We start from the raw sequence: 23,648 nt of genomic DNA, 5'->3' as shown, positions 1-23,648 counted from the left end.
CTCTCTCCCTCTCTCTCACCTTCCTCCCTTCTCATCTCCTTCTCTCTCTTCCTCCTTAACTCACTAACTTTGATCTTCTTGCTGACGTGTCTTCCCTTTTTCATCTTTTCCCTCCTCATCTTTGTCTTAATCCCTCTTTCTATCCCTCTTTCCTTAACTTTTCTTTTGTTTTTGTTTTTGTTGGAATCCCTCCCTCCTTCCCTTTTTTCTCCTGTCCTTTTCTTTTCTTTCGTTTAATCCTTTTCTTTCTCTCCCTCCCTTCTCTTCCTCTCTCCGCTCCCTTAACTCATTCTTTTTTGGTCTTTTGAACTATCTTGCCTTTCCTCTCTCTCTCTCTATCTCTCCCTCTCTCTTTCTCATCCTTTTATCTCTCCCTTTCCTCCTTCCTCTGCAATTTAATCCTTCTTCGTGTTTTTGTTGTTGTTGCTGCTGCTGCTGCTGCTGCTGCTGCTGCTGCTCTCTCTCTCTCTCGTCCTCCTCCCCTTCTCCTTCCACCCCTCCTTTTTTTCTCCCTCCCTTCCTCCTTCCCTCCATCTCTTTGTCCTTTTTCCCACCCTCCCTCCCCTCTCCCACCCATCCTCCCATCCCTTCCTCCTTCCCTCCCCTCTCCTCATTCCCTTTTCCCTCGCATCCCTTCCTCCTTCCACCTTCCCTCCCCTCTCCTCATTCCCCCTTCCCTCCCATCCCTTCCTCCTTCCCTCCCCTCTCCTCATCCCCCCTTCCCCCCTCCCCTCCCATCCCCCTCAACTCACTCTTCAATCGTCTTCTTGCTGGGCTGTCCGCTGATGAGCTCCCGAAGGACGAGATCGAACTTCCGCCGGGAGCCTTCGTCGAGAGGCCCGCCCAGGGACCAGATGGCGGAGAAGAGGAAGATGCTCTGGAAGGGGAAGAGGGGGTTAGTGGTTGGGCCATTGGCGTGGTTGTTAGTGGTTAGTGGTTAGGCCATTGGCGTGGTTAGCGGTTGGGCCATTGGCGTAGTTTGGGTGGTTAGTGGTTGGGTCATTGGCGTGGTTGTTAGTGGTTAGTGGTTGGGCCATTGGCGTGGTTGTTAGTAGTTGGGGTGGTTAGTGGTTGGTTCAATGGCTAGGTATTAAGTTGGGAAGGAAGGGAGTCCGGTTGTCGGCGGATTTGCTGCGAAATATTTGAGTTTAATCGGTAGCAAGTTGGATGGAATGTTTCATTCTTCTTACTATTATTGTCCCTTTTTCACGTTGACTGTCTGTCTGTATATATATGAATAAATAACTTAGGGAAGAAAATATATGTAGATATATATCAATGTGTGTGTGTGTGTGCGCGTGTGTGTGCGTGTATGTATGTGTATGCGTGTACCTTTACATGTCCGTTTGTTTATGCGTGTGTGCGTTCGCGTACGCATGCATGTAAGCTTCTAAGCGCTTCGGACGCACCTCGAGATGCGCGCGGATGTCGGACTCCGGATGGTGCTTGGTGTAGGCGGGGTCCGTGAACTCCTCAAGGAAGCAGTCGAAGATGTTCATGAGACTCCGCACGAGGTTGAGGTCGGTGGTCGGCGACACACCCTTCTGCACGTACGACTCGCTCCGCTCCAGCTTGTACCACAGCAGGTACTTCCTGACGAAGCACAGCAGCGGCGGCACGAAGCGGTGGAACAGGGCGGTGAGGACGGCCCGGTGCTGCTGCGTCAGCGTCTGCGGGAGCTTCGCCAGCCACGTCTCCACCAAGGGGCGCCACCCGAGGGCCAGGGGCTCCATGTACACCATCCCGCAGCGCGACACCTGCCCAGGGGGAGGGGGGGGGAGAGAAGGGTTAGGGGTGCTTCATAGGCAAGGCCGAGGAAAGTGGGGAGGGGGAGGGGGAGGAGTTAGGGGATGCTCCGTGGGAAGGGACAAAGGGGGGGGGGTCGAGAATGTTTTATGGAATGGGGGCTTCATTGTGCTTCAGGGGAAATAGGGGGGAGGGGGGTTGCGAATGTTATATGGGGTGGCAGCTTAAGGGAAGGGGGGGGGGGGGGGGACGAGCGAGGGGTTACATTGACCTTCCAAGGGGCAAGTTATATACGGTCGAATAAGTGGATTACAATAAAAACAGAGGAATAAAACACGATCATTGTTCACTTCTCTAAAAGTTTTAAAAGCGGATTTAAGTTCAACAGATAAACCAAATAAGAATAAAAGGCAGAAAAATAAGTTTAACATCTAGATAAAACAAGCAAACAGAGAAACGAATAAACAAGTAGGTTTACAAACTTCTACATGCAAACGAGAAAATAAAAACCAGTTCAGAAGAAACCAAAACTAACCATATTCTTTATCCAAAGAAATAAAAAGCACGAAAAACCGACCTACGTTACGGTTTCCTCGACACCCACGGCAAAGACCATCGACAACCCCTATAGAAACCATCATAGAAACCAAGGCCACCGTGAAACCGACCCACTGAACAATAGAAACCAATAGAAGCCACATTTAAGTAGTAAAAACCAGCTGGACTACCAAGAAACCGCCTACGATCGAAAGACCATCTGCCAATTTTACTTTTTTTTTCTCCTTTCACCTGATTCCTTCCTCCCTCCTCCTGCCTCTAAGCCCCTTCCTCATTCCACTTACATTCTGTCGCCTTCACCCTTCTCCCTTCCTCTTGCCTCCTTCCCTCTTCCTCCTGTCTCCTGCTTCCTTCATCCTTCCTCCTTGCTTTCCCTTTTCCCTGCCGTCTCCCTCCTTTTCCCTACCCCCTCCCCCTTAATTCCCTCTTCCTTCCTGATCCCTACCCCCTCCCCCTTCTCCCTTCCTCCTTCCTGATCCCTACCCCTTCCCCTTCTTATCTCCTCCTTCCTTCCCCCTACCCCCTCCCCCTTCTTCCCTCCTCCCTCCTTCCCCCTACCCCTCCTACCCCCTTCCTCCTTCCTCCTCCCCCTCCCCCTTCTTCCTTCCTCCTTACCGCAGCAGGCGACGCGTTCTCAAGATGATGGACCTCGAAGATGATGTTAGTGGTGGACGAGAGGCAGATGATCTCTCCGGACATGAGACAGAGTTTCTTGTTATCATCCAGAACAGAATTTATGTTCTCGATCCACACGCTATCCACCGGCCCGTCTAGGACGATCCACTTCCTGGAAAGGTGGAAAGGAGGTGGAATCAGTAAATGGAAAATAAGGAAAGATAGGAAAAATATATTAAAGTAAGATTGTAAAGATTCATGAAGATAAGAATAATATATATATTTTTTTTTTAGTTTAGATTCACATACTCAGAATCATACAGAGAAAACTACATTAAGCTTTAATAAGCAAGCAAACAAAAAACAAACGAACAAAAAACGAACGAACAAACACGAGAAAAAAGCAAACAAACAGAACGAAGAATCAAAGAAACAAACAAAAACAAACAAAACACAAACACAAGCACACAAAGAAAATGAACAAACACAAACAAACAAAACAAACACAAGCACACAAAGAAAATGAACAAACAAAAACAAACAAAACATAGACAAACACACAACGAAAATGAACAAACAAAAACAAACAAAACACAAGCACACAAACAAAGAAAATGAAAAAAACATAAAACAAAACAGCCAAAGAAACGAACCAAAATCAAACAAAACGCCATCCAAAACACAAACCACACAAACCAAACCAACCAACACCCCACCCATCCCCCACCCCTCCACCCCTCCAACCCACAACCCCCCACCCCACCATCTCCCACGCCCCCCTCCCCCTCCCCCCTCTCAACCAACCATACCTATCCGGCGAAGAAGACACGGCGAACTTGCGGAAGTTGACAGCCAGGACGCCGTCGGACCACTCGTGGGACGTCGGGTCGAACTGGCCGTACAGCTGCCCCACCGTCACCGCCTTCGGGTTGATCACGCACATCTGCACGCGGTTCTCGCCCTCGCCCTGGGGGGAGAAGGGTTAATGGTTAATGGTTAAAATCTAAATTAATGTGCTAGACATCTAAGGTCATGTAGCACTATAGTTAATGTTAGTGAAGGGTGGTTGGGTTAGTGATTACTTGTTAAAACTGGGTTAAGGAATTGGTGAGTGAATGGGTTAGGGTCGGATGAGGTAATGTAAAGGGTTAGATCAAGTGAAGGATATATATGCGTTTGAGGAAGGAAAACAGGTTGTCAAAGCAGAAAGTGTGAGATTCTGTAAGGATGTCTGATAAGTTGGGATGTCTATGTAGGGAGGACGTGGGCATGACAATAGAATATGTGGGACTGAAAGAGGAACATTCGGAAACCGCGAATGTTCCAATGAAGGATAGTTTTACTTTCGTTGATTTACTGGCAAAGATTGCAGTGCGTGTTGGAGAATTTGAAGGGGAAGGTGCTAGAGGGTGGGATAAAGAATGAGGTTGGGGAGGTGGTGTTGTATCAGGAGGGGTGTCGGGAGGTAGAGGGTCTGGGGAAGAGGGTATTTGTGACATGAGGGATTCACGTGTGTATCCAGGAGGGAGTGGAAGGGATAGAGGGGATGGTGGGAGGGTTAATATAGGTGGGGCTGGAGTCGGGGGGAATGGGTTTTGTTGGGATGGATTAGGTGTAGGGAGAATATGAGTAGGAGGAGGATGGATATCGGCAGTCACTTTGAGTGTGGAGGGAGCGGGAGTTGTAGAATTTGAAGGTGGATGAGTATTAGTTTGGGACTCGATTATGTAATTCTGGATATCTTCAAGAGTTTCTGTAGTGGAATTGGTTGGGGAGTTTTGTGAGATAAAGGTTTTCTTGTGAGGGGGGGAAGAGAAGTCTGGTGTCTGAAAAATAGGTTCAAAGGAAGGTGGAGGTGATTGTGGGGTAGGGGAAGAGGGGGTGGAACGTTTATTCTGTCTGCTGCGGGTAGTGCGAGGAGGGAGAGGGGAAGGTGGTGGGGCTGTAGTAGAGATTGGAGTGTCTGGATTTAGGATGGCAAAATAATTTGACTGGGTAGAGATTGGAGTGTCTGGATTTAGGATGGCAAAAGAATTTGACTGGGGAAGGTAGGAGGTAGATGAAGGGGGTTAGGTTTAGGAGAGGGTGTAGGAGCTAGGGGGGAGGGGGAGTGGCAGAGTGAGCGACATTACTAGAGTAGGGGTAAGAGAAAAACCTCGTCGACGAGCCTCCTGTCTGGCTTCACGTAGAGGGAGTCCAAGTCTGAATCTGAGAGTTGCTACCTCAGACTCAAATTTGTAGGTGGGGCAGCCTCTTTAAAATACATTATGGGGGCCGCCACAGTTTGCACATGTGCGTGATTGTGCAGAGCAGTTTGATCGATTATGGCCAGGTTGGGCACATAGCGGGCATCTGGCTGTGGAATGACAGTGTTTGGCCTGGTGTCCTAAACGCCAACAATTTTGGCACTGACGAAGAGGAGGTTGATATGGTCGGACAGGTAGGGATTCCCCACCTATGTAAACATTAAAGGGAAGGTCATGTCTACGGAAAGTAATTTTGGCAATGTTAATGGATTTCTTACGATTTCCTTTGGGAGGAATGGAGTAGCATTGTACATAAGTTACATCATAGTCTGTGAGACAGGCGAGTAAGTCCTCTCCACAATCTGACCATTCTTTGTCATATATTGGGCAATCTGTTGGGGAGATAGAGACAGTTCCGGTGCAAGTATTGAGGGTTGGATGAGGTTCTGTAGGGAGGGGAGAAGGGAGGTTAGGGGGAGGGGGAGGGGGGAGGGAGGGTGGGAGGGAGGTTAGGGGGATGGGGAGGGAAAGGAGAAAAGAGGTTAGGGGGAGTGGAGGGGGAGGGAGGGGGGAAGGGAGGTTAGGGGGAGGGAGGGAGGGAGGGGGAGAAGGGAGGTTAGGGGGAGGGGTGGAAAGAGGGTGGGAGAGAAGGGGGAGGGGGAGGGGGTTAGGATGGTTGGTTGGGGTTGTTTATGTGAGAGTAGGGGGGGGGGGGGAGGTGGGAAGTGTCAGGAAGGTTTGTTGTGGTTGTTTTTGTTTCTGTTTGTTTGTCTGTCTGTTTGTGTGTGTGTGTGTGTGGGGGGGGGGTGAACTTCGCTTTTTTATATTTATTACTCTGCTTATTCATCAGTCAGTTCACTTGGGTAATTTGGGCTTGTGTTTCTGAATAATTTCTGTCTTATATATATCTGTTTATCTTTCTGTCTATTTTACTATCTATGTCACATGACGATAACTTCTTCTCTTTTCCTTCACCTTCCTTCTTCTGTTCCTCTTTCTATTCTTCTCCTGCCCCTTCCCCTGTATTCTGTTTTTTTTTTTTTTTTTTGTCTTCCTTTTCCTCCTCATTCTCATTTACATGAATCGATAGTGTGATTTTTTCGTATCTCTCTCTCTCCCTATTTCCCCTTTCCCTTTCTCCCTCTCTTTCCTTATCTCTCCCTTTTCTTCCTCCTTCTCTTCTTCCTCCTCTTCCCCATTCTCCCATCTCTTCATCCCCTTCTTCCTCCTTCATTTATGACCCCGAGATAGTGTGAGAGAGATAATTCTCTAACTTCTCTTTCTCTCACTCACTTATTACCGTTTCTTCTCCTTCTCCTCCTTCCATTTCTTTTCTCTTTTCCTTCTTCTCCTCTTCTCCATCTCTTCCTCCTTCTCATCTGACTCCCATTCTCTCCTTCCTCCTATTCTCCCCACTTTTTCTTCATTCTCCCTACTCCTCTTCATCGACTTCCTCTTCCCTTCTCTTTTCTCTTCTTCTTCCCCTCTCCCTCCCCTTCTTCTTCTCTCCTTCCTACTCATATTGTCGCCGACTACCTTTATCTTCTCTTCTCCTTCCTTCCTCCTTCGCCTCACCCTTTTACTCCTCTCCTTTTCTTTCTTCCTCTTCCTTCTCTCCTTCTTCTTCTGTCCCCTCCTCCTCCTCTCCTTCCTCCTCGCCCTGCGACAGCGTCCTCAGTGCCACTTTTCTCCTTCCTTCCCTTCCTTCCCTCTCCTCTTCTTCTTCTTCTTCCTCTTCCCTTGTCCTTCCTCCTCCTCCCCTCCTACTCTCCTCTTCTTCCCCTCCTCCTCTCTCTCCCTCTTCTTTCCCTCCTCTTTTCTTTCTCACCCTCTTCTTCCCCTCCCCTTATCTTTCTCACCCTTTTCTTCCCCTCCTCACTTCCTCTTCTTCTTCCCCCTTCCTCCTCCTCCTCCTCTCCTCCCTCCTCCTCCTTGTCTCCTCCCTCCTCACCCTCTCGTTCATGATCCCGAGCGCCTGCGAGAGCGTCCGCAGCGCCACCGTCTTGCCTCCGATGGGGTTGCCGATTAGCATAAAGCCGTGCCTGACCCGCATCGTCTCATACACCTGTTGCACTTTGTCCAGGAAGTAGTCATTAGCACGGAGGCCGGCGCCGGAGCACACCTGAGGAAGGGCAGAGACATTATCCATATCGATATGACATAATTATCAAGTTCATTACGAATATGATTATCATTGCATGACGATGGTGATTGGTAATACTCATAATGGTAGTGATAAAGATAACAATAGCAAAAACAACAAAAATAATGATGATGATTTAAAAAGATAGTAATATTAAAGGCTAGATTATTATCATTATCATTATTTCCTTACTATTACTATCAATATTATTATGCTATTATCATCATCATCAGCTGTAGCGTCGTGATCATTATTACTAGTATAATATTTTTACTACTATGAATATAGTTATCATCACTACCGTAATTATCATAATATAATGATATATCCCTATAAACATGCACATACATGTTGACATAAATACATACAAATACGTACACACACATCCGTACACACAAACAAGCACATATCTATACACACAAACACACACACGTCCATACACACAAACAAGCACACATCCACACACACTAACAAACAGAAACACACACATCCACACAAACAAACACACACACACACACACACACACACACACACACACACACACACACACACACACACACACACATCCACACAAACAAACACACACACACATACACACATCCAAACAAACAAACACACACACGCACAACCCCATCCACCGAATCTCCTCGCTTATCTCTACACTAAACAACTTCCTTCCTCGCCTCCTGTGCAGCTCACTCACCTCCCTGATGGCGCGGTGCAGGCAAGTGTAGTCCGGCTGAGGCAGCACGACGCCGGGAAACAGGTCGGCGATGATGCCCTGGGGAGGGGAGAGGGGGAGAAGGAGAGGGGAGGGGGGGAGAAGGGAATAGGAGAGGGGAAAGGGGAAGGGTTGGATGGGAGGTGAGGGGAAGTGTAAGAGAAAGGGGGGAGGATAGGGGAGAGGGGAGAAGGGAGAGTGGAAAGAGGGGATGGGATGGCGGATAAGGGGGAGGGGGGGAAGGAGTAAAGGGGAAGAGGGATAGAGGAGAGAGGATGGTGGAATAGGGGATGAGGCAAGGGTGGGAGGAGGGGATAGGAAAGAGGGGTGAGGGGGAAGGGGGAGAGGGGAGGAGAAGGTGGAAGGGGGGAGAGGGTAAGAAGAACGAGAGAAAGAGAGAGAGAGAGAGAGAGAGAGAGAGAGAGAGAGAGAGAGAGAGAGAGAGAGAGAGAGAGAGAGAGAGAGAGAAACGTTTCATTAGGATTAACTACCATCTTCATCTTCAACTCTTAAAAATACACATATACCAATCTTCATTCTCTCGCACAAATAACTAATTTTAACAACAAGCAAACGAATTACAAGTACGACAAAGAAACAACCCAAACTTACTTCAAACAAAGGCAAGTCATGAGCCAAAAACTTAGGCAAGTTGACATCGCGAACAGACCTGTGAAACATTATATTTAAAGTTATTATTAGCGTTTTTTTGCTTTTAATACCGTAAGTTCCTTATTTACAATACCATATATATATATCATCTTGATCTTGCGTAAGATTTTATAATGGTGATTTGACAATCATCAAATATCACAATACAGTAATTGTTTTCATTGTTAATTAGGGTTTTTATGTATAAATCGCCGGCTCAAAATATCGATACTTGAAGACGAATCTAAAACTTTAATCAAAATAATAAAGAAACTAACTAGAAGGATTGCTTACTAGATAACGCATACTCACCCCCCAAAAGTGAATATATAAAAAAAAGGTAAAAAAATGCACACACAGACACACACACACACACACACACACACACACACACACACACATATATATATATATATATATATATATATATATGTGTGTGTGTGTGTGTGTGTGTGTGTGTGTGTGTTGTGTGCGTGTGTGTTTGTGTTGTGTGCGTGTATTCGTGTGCGTGCGCGTGCGTGTGTGTGTGTGTGTGTGTGTGTGTGTGTGTGTGTGTGTGTGTGTGTGTGTGTGTGTGTGTGTGTGTGTGTGTGTGTGTGTGTCTGCATGTGCGTGTGCGTGTGTGTGTGTGTGTGTTTACCTCAATCCAAATCTAAAAAAAAAAAGGTTTTACCCTATGATCGTACAGAAAAAAAGGAAAAAAAAACCTTCATCGGTATTCAAAAACTTTACTCAAAACAGACTTACCTCAGAACGACCACAGCCTCGGGCATGTCTGGGTATTTGAGCTTCAAGGTTCCGGCAGCAATTAGCACGGCTTTCACTGTCCTCATACCTGCACCAGAGTCCATTAATTGTTATTCAAACGCAGAGGATTTTCAGGTTTTGTGAGAATATGCAAATGAGGGAGATTGAAGGTGATAGAATTTAATGTGATTCTATGACAATATGCAAATGAATGTGATATATTTACAAGGACGTTCGATTTTATAACATGCCAAAGACAGATAATAAAGTTAACCCCTTGCCGACGGATACGACGGGTAGACACGTGCTTTGCCCACTGTTAGTACTTGTTTGATTGTTTATACGCATAGATGGCTATACTTGTACTAAGTCACCAATGAGCCAGTTAGGAGTACTGCCCGTCTCGCCCGTTCACCCTTTTCTTTGATTTACGAAATATTTTACATTATCTTATTTTGCTGTTACTAATATTAAAAAACATTATAATAATTATAATGTTTATAATAAAAATAACACCATCGATATCCATAGCACTAGTAAAAAACACGTTTTTCCCGCCAATTCAAATCACGTATGGTCACAAGGTCTACTAATTGACTCCTTTGTGGCTAAGCACTAGCAGAGCCATCTATGAGCAGACATTTCACAAAAAATATAGAAAATGGGCACAGCATTTTCCCCATTTTTTGTTCATTTTCCCTGACGGCATTGGGTTAAGAGATAATTTAATGTTAATTAAATACGCCTCTTTAGAGGATGGTAGGCTCTGTGACAATATGCAAATGAGAGAGATTAAACTTGAGAGAGAGTTAAATGTAGAAGGAGATTCTATAACAATATGCAGATAACAGAATTTTTGCGTTATCTTCCTATGTTTCCTCAATTTATTCTATTCTCCTGGTTTCTCTATTTCTCCTTCCCTTCTTCAATTCTCATTTCCTTCTATTTTCTCTCTTATTCTCTCTTTCTCTCTCTCCTTCCCGTCCCCTTCCCGATTTGTGATTGCGTTTTCTGTCTTCGTCTCTCTCTATCTTCCCTTTTTATCTCTTCTTTTCTCTTCCATTTCCCTTCTTCTTGTTCTTCTCTACCAGTCCATCCTATCCTATCCTCTCTCTCTCTCTCTCTCTCTCTCTCTCTCTCTCTCTCTCTCTCTCTCTCTCTCTCTCTCTCTCTCTCTCTCTCTCTCTCTCTCTTTCTTCCTCTTTTTCTCTTTCTATCTCCTCTGTCTGTCTCTTTCATTCTCTCTCCCTCCCCCCCCCCCCTCTCTCTCTCTCTCTCTCTCCCTCTTTCTCTTTTTCTCTCTCTCTCTTTCTCATCCTTTCGTCTACCTGTCTTTTTCCCTCTATCCCCTCCCAACCCCTCCTACTCCCTCCCTTCCCTCCCTTACCCCCTCCTACCCTCCCTTCCCTCACCTACCCCTTCCCTCCCCCCTTCCCCACCTCCCTCCCACCCTTCCCTCCCTCCCTCCCCCTCCCCCTCCCACCCTTCCCTCCCTCCCTCTCCCCCACCTACCCCTCCCTCTCCAACCCCCTTCCCTCCCCACCTCCCCCCCCCCTTCTCTCACCATAATCATAGTGCGGCTGCGCGGAGAGCTGCTCGGAGCACAGGCGGTAGGTGGCCACGATCTTCCTCGACATGCTCCTCGCGGCCACGAATCCGAAGGAGTAGAGCGATATCTCGGCGATGAGGCCGTAGTCTGGCACCATCATGGCCACCGAGCGGAACAGTGCCTGGGGGGAGGGAGGAAGGAGGGAGGAAGGACGGAGGAGGAGGGAGGAGGGGAAGGAGGAAGGAGGAGGGAGGGAGGAGGAGGAAGGAGGAGGGAGGAGGGAGGAGGGAGGAGGAGGGGAGGAGGAAGGAGGAGGGGGAAGGAGGAAGGAGGAAAGAGGAAAGAGGAAAGAGGAGGAGGAGGAGGCGAAGAGGGCGAAGAAGAATGAGAAAGGAACAAAGAAGGGATGAGGGGTTAGAAGAGGAGGAAAAAAAGAAAAAAAAAACATTAATCCTTCAGTTACACAAGCGAAAAAAACAACAACAAAAAACAGGAAGAGAATACGAGTCAACAATAGAGCGAAAATAAGGCAACGATAAATAGAGATTACAAGGCATCAACAGATAGAATATTAACAGAGATCATAAGCCAGCAACAGACAGAATACAGACGGAGAATATAGGGCAACAGAAGAGAATACAGACAGAGAATATAAGGCAACAGACAGAATACAGACAGAGAATATAAGGCAACATACAGAATACAGACAGAGAATATAAGGCAACGAAAGAGAACACAGACGGAGAAGATAATGCAAAAACAGACAGAGAATATAAGGCAACAGAAGAGAATACAGACAGAGAATATAAGGCAACGAAAGAGAACACAGACGGAGAAGATAATGCAAAAACAGACAGAGAATATAAGGCAACAGAAGAGAATACAGACAGAGAATATAAGGCAACGAAAGAGAACACAGACGGAGTAGATAATGCAAAAACAGACAGAGAATATAAGGCAACAGAAGAGAATACAGACAGAGAATATAAGGCAACGAAAGAGAACACAGACGGAGAAGATAAGGCAAAAACAGACAGAGCATACAAGACAACCCACGTAAACAGGAATTCCAAGGCGACGTCACCCAAGCAACTCACCTTGAGGTTATCCGGGAGTTCCGAACGGCCAGCGTAGCCCGGGTTCATGGTGATGAAGACGGCGCAGGTAGGGTCCAGACTCACCTGAGGGAGGAAGCAGCAGGTGCGGGTTAAGGGCGTGGGAGCTCTCTTGTTGGTTTAGGAAAGTCTGTTTGTTGACTTAATGTCTGCTCCTCGGGTTTGTCTGTGTGTATTTTTTTGGTTTAAATATTCCTCTTTTTTTTTAATCTCTCTCTTTTGTTTCTGTTTCAGTTTCTGCCTGTTCGTCTGTCCGTCCGTCTGTCTGTCTGTCTGTCTGTCTGTCTGTCTGTCTGTCTGTCTGTCTGTCTGTCTGTCTGTCTGTCTATCTATCTGTCTGTCTGTCTGTCTGTCTGTCTGTCCGTCCGTCTGTCGATTTGTGAGTGTCTCTTCCTTTATCTTGCCTTTGTCTCTGTCTCTCCGCCTGTTTGCCTATCTGTCTGTCTGTCTAACTCTGTATTAGATATATTCTAACATGCGCCTTGAACTGAATCCCCATCTGCTAAGTTAGAATCTGTTCCATCCCTCCTCCCTCCCTCCTCCCTCACGCCCTCCACCCTACATACACCCCTCCCTCCCCCTCCTATTTCAGCTCCCCCTCCCTCCCTCTATCCTTCCTCCCTTCCCTCTCCCTACCTACCTACCATCCTCCTTTCCCCTTCCCACCTTCTGCCTCCTTCCTTCCTCTTCCTCTTCCTCTTCCTCTTCCTCTTCCTCTTCCTCTCCCCCCCTCCCCCCTCACCTCCGTGCCCTGCAGCGTGAGCTTCGGGGCCTTCAACTGCAGCCTACTTTCTTCTCTCTCCCTCCCTTCCTTCCCTCCTTCCTTCTCTCGCTCCCCATCTCTCTTCCTTCCCTCCCTCTCTCCCATCCCTCCCTCTCTCCCTCCCCTTTTCCCTCCCTCCCCCTCCCCTTTTCCCTTCCTCTCTCTCTCTCTCTCTCATCCCTCCCTCTCTCCCATCCCTCCCCTTTTCCCTCCCTCCCTCCTCCCTCACCCCCTCTCTCTCCCCCCCCCTCACCTCCGTGCCCTGCAGCGTGAGCTACAGGGCCTTCGACTACAACCCCCTCTCTCCTCTCTCCCTTCCCTCCTCTCCCCCTACTTCTTCCTTCCTTCTCCCTTCCCTCCTCCCCCCCTACTTCTTCCTTCCCTGCCTCCCTTTCGGTCTCTCTGTCTCTCTCTCTCCCATCCCCCCCTCCCCCCCTCACCTCCGTGCCCTGCAGCGTGAGCTTCGGGGCCTTGGACTGCAGCCCCCTCTGCAGCGTGAGGATCTGCTGCGCCACGACGGAGAGGACCTCGAGCTCGATGCGGTTGAACTCGTCGAAACATGTCCACGCGCCGCAGGATGCCAGTCCCTGCGAGCAAGAAGGGAAGTTATTGGCTGTAGGGTACGTTTGATTATACTTTTGTGGTTGATATAAAAATTTATATATATATACATATATATATATATGTGTGTGTGTGTGTGTGTGTGTGTGTATGAGTGTGTGTGCGTGTGTGTCTGTGTGTGTGTGTCTGTGTGCGTGTGCGTGTGCGTGTCTGTGTGTGTGTGTCTGTGTGCGTGTGCGTGTGCGTGTGTGTGTGTGTGTGTGTGTATGAGTGTGTGTGTGTGTGTGTGTGTGTGTGTGTGTGTGTGTGTGTGTGTGTGTGTGTGTGTGTGTGTGTGTGCATTTTTTTTTTAGGAATGTCAACAGCGGATGAATTGTTACCATTTATATATATATAATCAATTAACTTATCCTTTTTTTGAGTAAGGGAGGAAAGATTACAGGTTTTCGTCTTCCTCTTTTGTTGGTGATAAAGTCGTGGTATTCATGGAATTGTTAATATTCATACGTTATTTATATCTTTGTTCACTCTTTTTTCTTTTTGTTTTAAATCCTAGTTAGTGATAATAGTGATGATGATGATGATAGTAATAATAAGAAATAATAAGGATAATAATATCAATAATAATAATAATAAAAATGATGATGATGATACTACTACTAAAAATAATGATGATATTACTAATAATAATGATAATAATGATAAAAATAATAATGATGAAAATAATGATAATAATGATAAAAATAATAATGATGAAAATAATGATAATAATAATAATAATAATAATAACAAATAATAATGATAATGATGGAAGTAATCATTATTTCTTATGTAACTGCGACTAAGCATGAACTTTTTTTTGTAAATTCTTATATAATTATCTCTTTTTTGTTCATAAGAAGGGAAATTGGAATAAGTTGTATCTAGTTTTTATTACCGATAAAATATTAGCTTTCATGAATTCATATTTTTTCCTATTTTTATTTGAACCGTATCTCATCATAAGTTCTATTCTTTCTTTCTTTATCTCTCTCTCTCTCTCTCTCTCTCTCTCTCTCTCTCTCTCTCTCTCTCTCTCTCTCTCTCTCTCTCTCTCTCTCTCGCTTTCTCTCTCTCACACACACAACTATACACAGACAGACATATATCCAAACTAAAGCTATTCTGATGATAATAACATTACAAACCAAAGAGAAATAAACGCACCATAAGAGAAAGATGTCTGAGAAAATCAATGCAACAGAGAAAAGGTTACCACAAGGGCTAGGGAGAGAGGGGGGGGGGGGGGATAGATAGATAGATAGATAGATAGATAGATAGATAGAGAGAGGGAGGGAGAGAGATGTTTGAGAAAATTAAGGCAACAGAGAAAAGGCTACCACAAGGAGGCCAAAACCCAGACAGTGACACGATGGCGTGATGAATTAACGGAATTATGTAACACATAATTATTCATAATTATAAGATGAATCGTTTCGTTACTTGAATAATAATAATAATAATAGTAAAAATGGTAAAAATAATAATAATAATAATAATAATAATAATAATAATAATAATAATAATAATAACAATAATGGAATTAAAGGAAAAAGATTTTTTTTTTTTTTATTTATTTTTTTTTTTTTTTTTGGTCTGCGAAGTAATAAGCATTAGAATGTTTAGTTTGTATTTATTGTGTGTGTGTCAGTGTATGAAATGTGTACATATATAAGAATGACAAAACATACACTCTCTCTATAGCAATCTGTCTAACCTTGTTTATGTCTTTCTCCTTTCCATAAGATAATCTTCATTTGATTCTTCAGTCAGTGGCAGCAAGTTATATCGATTTTTTTTTTCTTCTAAAATGTCTTTCCCAGTTACTGTAGTTTAATCAAACCGCAAAAACCCATTTTACCTATTATAAAAATTGGTGATAGATTCACTAGATTTATGGCCCAGAAATCGATTTTAAAATGAAAAGGACTGGGGAATCGAACCCCAGTCCCCCCGCCTCGAAGGCAGGTGCTTACTCATTGAGCCATCTTGAATATAGACTAGGATGCTGTTCGGAGTAAATAAGCTGCAGATTTTGCTTTTTCTTTTTTTTTTTCTTTTTTGCATTGCAATGTTTATTTTGTATATCTCTTTTATGTCTGTTGATATCTGTATGTGTGTGAGGAGAGAGAGAGAGAGAGAGAGAGCGAAAGATAAAGCGAGGGAAACGGAGAGAGAGAGAGAGAGAGAGAGAGAGAGAGAGAGAGAGAGAGAGAGAGAGAGAGAGAGAGAGAAAATTAAGACAACAGAGAAAAGGCTACCACAAGCAGGCTAAAACCCAGACAGTGACACGATGGCGTGATGAATTAACGGAATTCTGTAACACATATGCAGGCCTACCCATGAAAATGATCAATATTTTTGTTATTATATGCCGTTAATTCAATTAACAAAATGTCTGAGAGAGAGAGAGAGAAAAGGAGAGAGAGAGAGTTTATTCATCATTATAAGATGAATCGTTTCGTTACTTGAAAAATAATAATGATAATGATAATAGTAATGATGACGAAACGAAAGGATAGACAGCGTTTATTTATTTTTATTTGTTTATTTACTTTTGGTCTGCGTAGTAATATGCTTTAAAATGCGTTTAGTTTGTATTTATTATGTGTGTATATGAATCTGTCTAACCTTGCTTATATATGTCTCTTTCTCCTTGTCCGTTAGATAATCTTTATTTGATTCTTCACTCAGTGGCAGCAAGTTAGATCGAGTCTTATTCTAAAATGTCTTTCCCGATCACTGTAGTTTAATCAAACCGCATAAACTGAGGCTGATATTTTAACCTCATTCGGAATTCAACGTTTTTTTTTTTAATCTGTTTGGTTATTTTACTTATTATAAGAACTGTTGATAGACTGACTAGATTTATGGCCCAGAAATCGCGAGTAAAATTAAAAGGACTGGGAAATCGAACCCCAGTCCCCCCCCCCCCCCCCCCCGCCTCGAAGGCAGGTGCTAACTCATTGAGCCATCTTGAATATTAACAAGATTGCTGTTTGGAGTTAATAAGCTGCGGGTTTTGCAGTTTTCTTCTTCTTTTTTTTTTTTTTTTTTTATTGCAATGTTTATTTTGTATATCTCTTTTATGTCTGTGTATATTTGTATGTGTATGAGGTGAGACAGAGAGAGATAGATAGATAAATAGAGAGAGAGAAAAAAAGATAGAGGGAGAGAGAGAGATAGAGAGAGAGAGGGAGAGAGAGACCGAAAGAGAGAGAGAATGAGAACGAAAGAGAGAGAGAATGAGAGCGCGAGAGAGAGAGAGAGAGAGAGAGAGAGAGAGAGAGAGAGAGAGAGAGAGAGAGAGGGAGAGAGAGAGAGAGAGAGAGAGACATGCACACAGAAACGGAGAGAGAGAGAGAAGGTGTGTGTGTGTGTGGGGGGGGGGGGGGGGGTGCCCATTCACACACACAGCAAAGAGATACAACAAACTAAACCTATTCTAAAGATAATTATATTACAAACCATAACCAATCAAACGGCAAACAAACTTTTATTCTCAGTGTCTGTGGATTTAAACAAAAAAGTAAGATTAGACATTTTAGGATAAAACTCAATGAAACTTGATGCCTACGTGTAACTTATTAGATGAAGGATATAGAAAGAGAGAGAGAGAACGAGAGAGAGAGAGGAGATAGATATATAGATAGATAGAGAGAGAGAGAGAGAGAGAGTGAGTATGTGTGAGAGAGAGAGGGAGAGAGAGAGAGAGAGAGAGAGAGTGTGTATGTGTGTGTGTGTGTGAGAGAGAGAGAGAGAGAGAGAGAGAGAGAGAGAGAGAGAGAGAGAGAGAGAGAGAGAGAGAGAGAGAGAGAGAGTGTGTGTGTGAAAGAGAGAGAGAGGGAGAGAGAGAACGAGAAAAGAAAAAGAAAGAGAGAGAGAGAGAAAGAGAGAGAGAACAAGAGAAAGAGAGAGAGAGAGGCAGAGAGAAAGAAAGAGAGAGAGAGAGGCAGATAGAACGAGAGAAAGAGAGAAGGAGAGAGAAGAGAAAGAGAGAAAGAGAGGAAGAGAGGAGAGAAAGAGAGAGTAACGAACAAGATAAAAAACAAACAACAAAACCCGCAGCTTATTATCCCCGAACAGCAAATAATTAAATATCCAAGATGGCTCAATGAGTTAACACCTGCCTTCGAGGCGGGGGGACTGGGGTTCGATTCCCCAGTCCTTTTCATTTTAACCTCGATTTCTTGGTCATAAATGCATTGGTTTTATTGATGATACAAATAATAATCATAATACCATAATTAAACAGAATTAAAAATTATACATATGATTTGGAGACGCGCGGGAGCAGAGATTCAAAGTACTAACCTTAGTATCTTTGGTTTGATACAGAGATAAGATATAAAAATTGATAGATAGACAGGGAGAGAGGGGGAGAAGAAAGATATAAAAATAAAGTTTATACCCGTCGAAATCGAGTTAAACAAATAGTTTCTTTGTTTCTGAATGAGAAAGAAGCCTGTCCTTAAAAAAATAGGCTTATCTATAGACAGAGAGGGACCGAGAAAGAGAGAGAGAGAGAGAGAAATAGAGAAAAAGAGAAAGAGATAGAGAGAGAGAAAGAGAGAGAGAGAGAGAGAGAGAAATAGAGAAAAAGAGAAAGAGATAGAGAGAGAGAGAGAGAGATGTTTGAGAAAATTAAGACAACAGAGAAAAGGCTACCACAAGGAGGCCAAAACCCAAACAGTGACAAGATGACGTGATGAATTAACGGAATTCTGTAACACATATGCAGGCCTACCCGTGAAAATAATCAACATTTTTATGATTATGTACAGATAATCCGATTAAGAAAATGTTTGAGAGTGAGAGAGAGGAAAAAAGGAGATAGTTTATTCATAATTATAAGATAAATCTTTCGCTCCATGAATAATAAAATAATATTTAAATGAAAGGATAAACAGCTTTTATTTGTTTTTATTTGTTTGTTTTTGGTCTACGAAGTAATAAGCAATGCCTCTCTCCTTGTCCTTTAGATAATCTTCAGTCAGTGACAGCAAGTTAGATCGAGTCATATTCTAAAATGTCTTTCCCAGTTACTGTAGTTTAATCAAACCGCAGACTCTAAGGCTATTATTTTAACCTCATTCGCAATTTAAACGTTTTTCAAAAATCTGTTCGGTTATTTTACCTATTATAAGAACTGTTGATAGAATTACTAGATTTATAGCCCAGAAATCGATTTTAAAATAAAAAGGACTGGGGAATCGAACCCCAGTCCCCCCGCCTCGAAGGCAGGTGCTAACTCATTGAGCCATCTTGGATATTTTCAATAATGCTGTTCGGAGTTAATAAGCTGCGGGTTTTGCAGTTTTCTCTTTTTTTTTTTTTTTTTTTTGGATTGCAATGTTTATTTTGTATATCTCTTTTATGTCTGTGTATATTTGTATGTGTGTGAGGTGAGACAGAGAGAGAGAGATAAATAGAGAGAGAGAAAAAAAAATAGAGGGAGAGAGAGAGCGAAAGAGAGAGGGAGAGAGAGACCGAAAGAGAGAGAGAATGAGAACGAAAGAGAGAGAGAATGAGAGCGAGAGAGAGAGAGAGAGAGGGAGAGAGAGAGAGAGAGAGAGAGAGAGAGAGAGAGAGAGAGAGAGAGAGAGAGAGAGAGAGAGAGAGAGAGAGAAGGTGTGTGTGTGGGGGGGGGGGGGGGTGCCCATTCACACACACAGCAAAGAGATACAACAAACTAAACCTATTCTAAAGATAATTATATTACAAACCATAACCAATCAAACGGCAAACAAACTTTTATTCTCAGTGTCTGTGGATTTAAACAAAAAAGTAAGATTAGACATTTTAGGATAAAACTCAAATTCAAGGCAGGTGCTAACTTATTGAGCCATCTTGGTTATTTACGAATTGGCTGTTTGGAGTTAATGAGCTACAGGTTTTGCCTTTTTTTTTTTTTTTTTTTCATTGCAATGTTTATTTTGTATATCTCTTTTATGTATGTGTATATTTGTATGTGTGTGAGGTGAGAGAGAGAGATATAGATGGATAAATAGAGAGAGAGAAAAAAAGATATAGGGAGAGGAGAGAGAGAGAGAGAGAGGGAGAGAGAGAGCGAGAGAGAGAGAGAGAGCGAAAGAGAGAGAGAATGAGAGCCAAAGAGAGAGAGAAACCTATTCTAAAGATAATTATATTACAAACCATAACCAATCAAACTGAAAACAAACTTTTATTCTCAGTGTCTGTGGATTTTTAAAAAAAATGTAAATAGGAAAGATTAGACATTTTAGGATAAAACTCAATGACATTTGTTGCCTACGTGTAAATTATTAGATGGAGGATATTTAATGGACAAGAGGAAGAGGTAAACTGGTAGGGAGACTTAGATAGACAGAGATAGATAATTGGCAGGCACAGACAGACTGACTGACCGGTATGCTCATCGTATCATAAAAAGCCGTTTTTTATGATTCCGATGACCATACCGGTTAAGTGTTAAAATGTTAAAGAGAGAGAGAGAGAAAGAGTGAGAGAGGAGAGAGAGAGAGAGAGAGAGAGAGAGAGAGAGAGAGAGAGAGAGAGAGAGAGAGAGAGAGAGAGAGAGAGAGAGAGAGAGAGAGAAGAGAAAGAGAGAGGAGAGAGAGAGAATGTTTGAGAAAATTAAGACAACAGAGAAAGGGCTACCACAAGGAGGCCAAAACCCAGACAGTGACACGATGGCGTGATGAAATAACGGAATTCTTTAACACATATGGAGGCCTACCCATGAAAATAATCAATATCTTTATTATCATATGCCGTTAATCCGATTAAGAAGATGAGAAAGGAGAGAGAGAGTTTATTAATTCATTTCGTTACTTGAATAATAATAATAATAAAAATAATGAAAGGATAAACAGCTTTTATTTCTTTTTATTTGCTTTTGGTCTGCGAAGTAATAAGCATTAGAATGTGTTTAGTTTGTATTTATTATGTGTGTATATGAATCTGTCTAACCTTGCTTATAGATGCCTCTTTCTCCTTGTCCTTTAGATAATCTTCATTTGATTCTTCAGTCACTGGCAGCAAGTTACATCGAGTCATATTCTAGGCATACCGGTTAAGTGGTGATGGTAAGGTTAAAAGTAGATAGAGACAGCGATAAAGAAAGAGACAGAGAGATAAAGAGAGAGGGAGAGATTGAGAGTGAGAATGAGAGAGAGGGAGAGATAGAAAGCGAGAGAGAGAGAGAAAGAGACAGAGAGAGTAAGAGAGAAAAAGAGAGTAAGGAAGAGAGAGAGAAAGGAAGAGAGAAAGAGAGAGAGTAAGGAAGAGAGAAAGAGAGAGAGAGAGAGAGACAGAGAGTTATATTTTAAATACAGAAGTTTATGATTTCGTTTCCCATAATTCAAATGATCGTTATTGTTGTACCATTTAATCATATCTATCGCTTTTACCGTTACTACTGTAATTATTATTCACTGTAATTATTACTCTCTTCATATGCAACAATATTTTGATGACCTTTACCAGTGTTAGTCCGATTCTTAGCGTTATTGACATTTTCCTTTCCATCATTAACGTGTTTCTTTTGTTATCTTCCTCTCTTTCTATCCCTTCCGTTTTCGTCATCTCATCTTTATACCCTTGTTTTTGTCGTTTTCTCTATCTCTCTCCCTTTTTCTTTCTCTCTCTCTCTTTCTCCCTCCCTCCCCCCCTCTCTCTCTCATATAAAAAAAGTGATACAAACTTAATCAAATTAAATATATTCTAAAGATAACTTCATCCCAATCAAACAAACTGCAAAACCTGCAGCTTATTAACCCCGAACAGCTCAATTAAATATCCAAGATGGCTCAATGAGTTAGCACCTGCCTTCGAGGCGGGGGGACTGGGGTTCCATTCCCCAGTCCTTTTCATTTTACTTTAGATTTCTTGGCTGTAAATGTATTGGTTTTATTGATGATACCAATAATGATAATAATACCATAATTAAACAGAATTAAAATATATGATTTGGAGACGCGCGGGAGCTGAGATTCAAAATACTAACCTTAGTATCTTCGATTTGATACAGATATAAGAGATAAAAATTGATTGATAGATAGATAGATAGAAAGATATATGTATTGATAGATAGATAGACAGGGTGAGGGGGGGAGGGGAGAAAGAGAAAGAGAGAAATTTATAACCGTCTAAATCGAGTTTATCTGATATCATCTGAATTTATTTCACAGAAATTTTAATTTGTGTTTCCGTTGCAGACAAGATAATAGATATAAAAAAAGATAGATAGATAGGGAGAGAGGGGAGAGGTGAAAGAGAACAAAAGAGAAATTTATAACCATCTAAATCGAGTTTAATTGATATCATCTGAATTTATTTCACAGAAATTAAGATTAGTGTTTCCATCGCAATGTAAAAAATAAATCAATCAATAAATAAAACACCTTAATTCTGTGTTTCTGAATGAGAAAGACGCCTGTCCACAAAAACAACCAGGACAGACAAGGAGAAAGAATTTGAATAATTGGTAAACAGAGATGTATCTAAACAAAGTTAGACAGATAGATACAGAGAGAGTCTGTTTGTATGTAGATATTTCACTCACACACACACACAATAAATACAAACTACACATAAAAAAATAAAGATAAATATATACAAACTTTCTTATGATCATTACATCTCAGATCAAAAACAAACAAACAAAAAAACTAATCCTGTTCAACTTTTATTTTTTTTTTAACTATTTCCATTATTATTATTATTATTATTATATTATAATTACATCGCAGACTAAAAACAAACAAACAAAAAGACAATTCAAAAACTGTTCATCCGATTTTTCGCATATTCATAAATATGTTTTCCCTTTTATTGTCATCTTTCTATGCACCTCTCTCTATATATATATTTCCCTCCTCCCCTTTCCCTTCTCTCTCATACTTTCTCTTTCTCTCGCTTTCTCTCTTTCTCTTTCTCTTTCTCCTTTCTCTCTCTCTCTCTCTCTGGCTTTTTCTTGATCGGGTTTAACGGCAAATAGTCACATTGATGATTTATATGGATAGGCCTGCATATTTCTTACAGATTTTCGTTATTTCATCACGCCGTCTTGTCACCTGATTGAGCTTCTTTGAGTTAGAGTGACAGATAAAAAAAAAGAGATACGTAGATAAATAGATAGATAGCTAGATAGATAGTGTATTTTGCCATAAATTTATAAATATGCACGCTTGAGTTCCATGCACACAAAAGTTACAACAAACTATGCATCACAAACAAAATCAAAGAAATCAACCAAGGGCAAAATGCAAAACCCGCACCTTATTAACTCCCAACAGCGTTAACTTAACTATCCAAGATGGCTCAATGAATTAGCACCTGCCTTCGAGGCGGGGGGACTGGGGTTCGATTCCCCAGTCCTTTTCATTTTAAAATCGACTTCTTGGCCATAAGTGTATTGGTTTTAGTGATGATACCAATAATAACCATAATACCATAATTAAACAGAATTAAAAAATATATACATGATTTTGAGACGCGCGGGAGCCGAGATTCAAAATACTAACCTTAGTATCTTTGGTTTGATACAGAGATAAGATATATAAAAGATTGATAGGTAGGCAGATAGATAGATAGATATTGACAGATAGACAAAGAGAGAGGGGGTGAGAAAGAGAAAAAGAGAGAGATTTATAGCCGTCTAAATCGAGTTTATCTGAATTTATTTTAAAAATATAATTTGTGTTTCCGTTGCAGACAATGTTAAAAAAACAGAAACAAATTAAAACAAATAGTTTTTGTTTCTGAATGAGAAAGAAGCCTGTCCTTTAAAAAAACAGGCTTATCCATGGACAGGAAGGGACCGAGAAAGAGACAGACAGACATAGAGAGAGAGAGAGAGAGAGAGAGAGAGAGAGAGAGAGAGAGAGAGAGAGAGAGAGAGAGAGAGAGAGAGAAAGAGAGAGAGAGATGTTTGAGAAAATTAAGGCAACAGAGAAAAGGCTACCACAAGGAGGCCAAAACCCAGACAGTGTCTTGTCACCTGATTGAGCTTCTTTGAGTTAGAGTGACAGATAAAAAAAAGAGATACGTAGATAAATAGATAGATAGCTAGATAGATAGTGTATTTTGCCATAAATTTATAAATATGCACGCTTGAGTTCCATGCACACAAAAGTTACAACAAACTATGCATCACAAACAAAATCAAAGAAATCAACCAAGGGCAAAATGCAAAACCCGCACCTTATTAAC

The 23,648-nt window shown here is 42.3% G+C and overlaps 1 protein-coding gene across 1 annotated transcript in view; it reads right to left on the bottom strand.

Moving 5' to 3' along the window:
* Positions 1-23,648, bottom strand: part of LOC125030630 (dynein axonemal heavy chain 7-like) — a 106,281-nt gene that overhangs the window by 46,692 nt on the left and 35,941 nt on the right. Inside the window, 11 exon segments of the mRNA XM_047620808.1 lie at positions 753-877; positions 1,410-1,757; positions 2,920-3,091; positions 3,729-3,886; positions 7,117-7,287; positions 8,012-8,089; positions 8,642-8,699; positions 9,428-9,515; positions 10,992-11,157; positions 12,074-12,157; positions 13,295-13,441. Coding sequence (XP_047476764.1) covers positions 753-877; positions 1,410-1,757; positions 2,920-3,091; positions 3,729-3,886; positions 7,117-7,287; positions 8,012-8,089; positions 8,642-8,699; positions 9,428-9,515; positions 10,992-11,157; positions 12,074-12,157; positions 13,295-13,441 — 1,595 coding nt within the window.

Source organism: Penaeus chinensis, chromosome 2, assembly GCF_019202785.1.
Source record: "Penaeus chinensis breed Huanghai No. 1 chromosome 2, ASM1920278v2, whole genome shotgun sequence".
Classification (NCBI taxonomy): Eukaryota; Metazoa; Arthropoda; class Malacostraca; order Decapoda; family Penaeidae; genus Penaeus; species Penaeus chinensis.
This window is presented reverse-complemented; position numbering and strand designations above follow the sequence as displayed.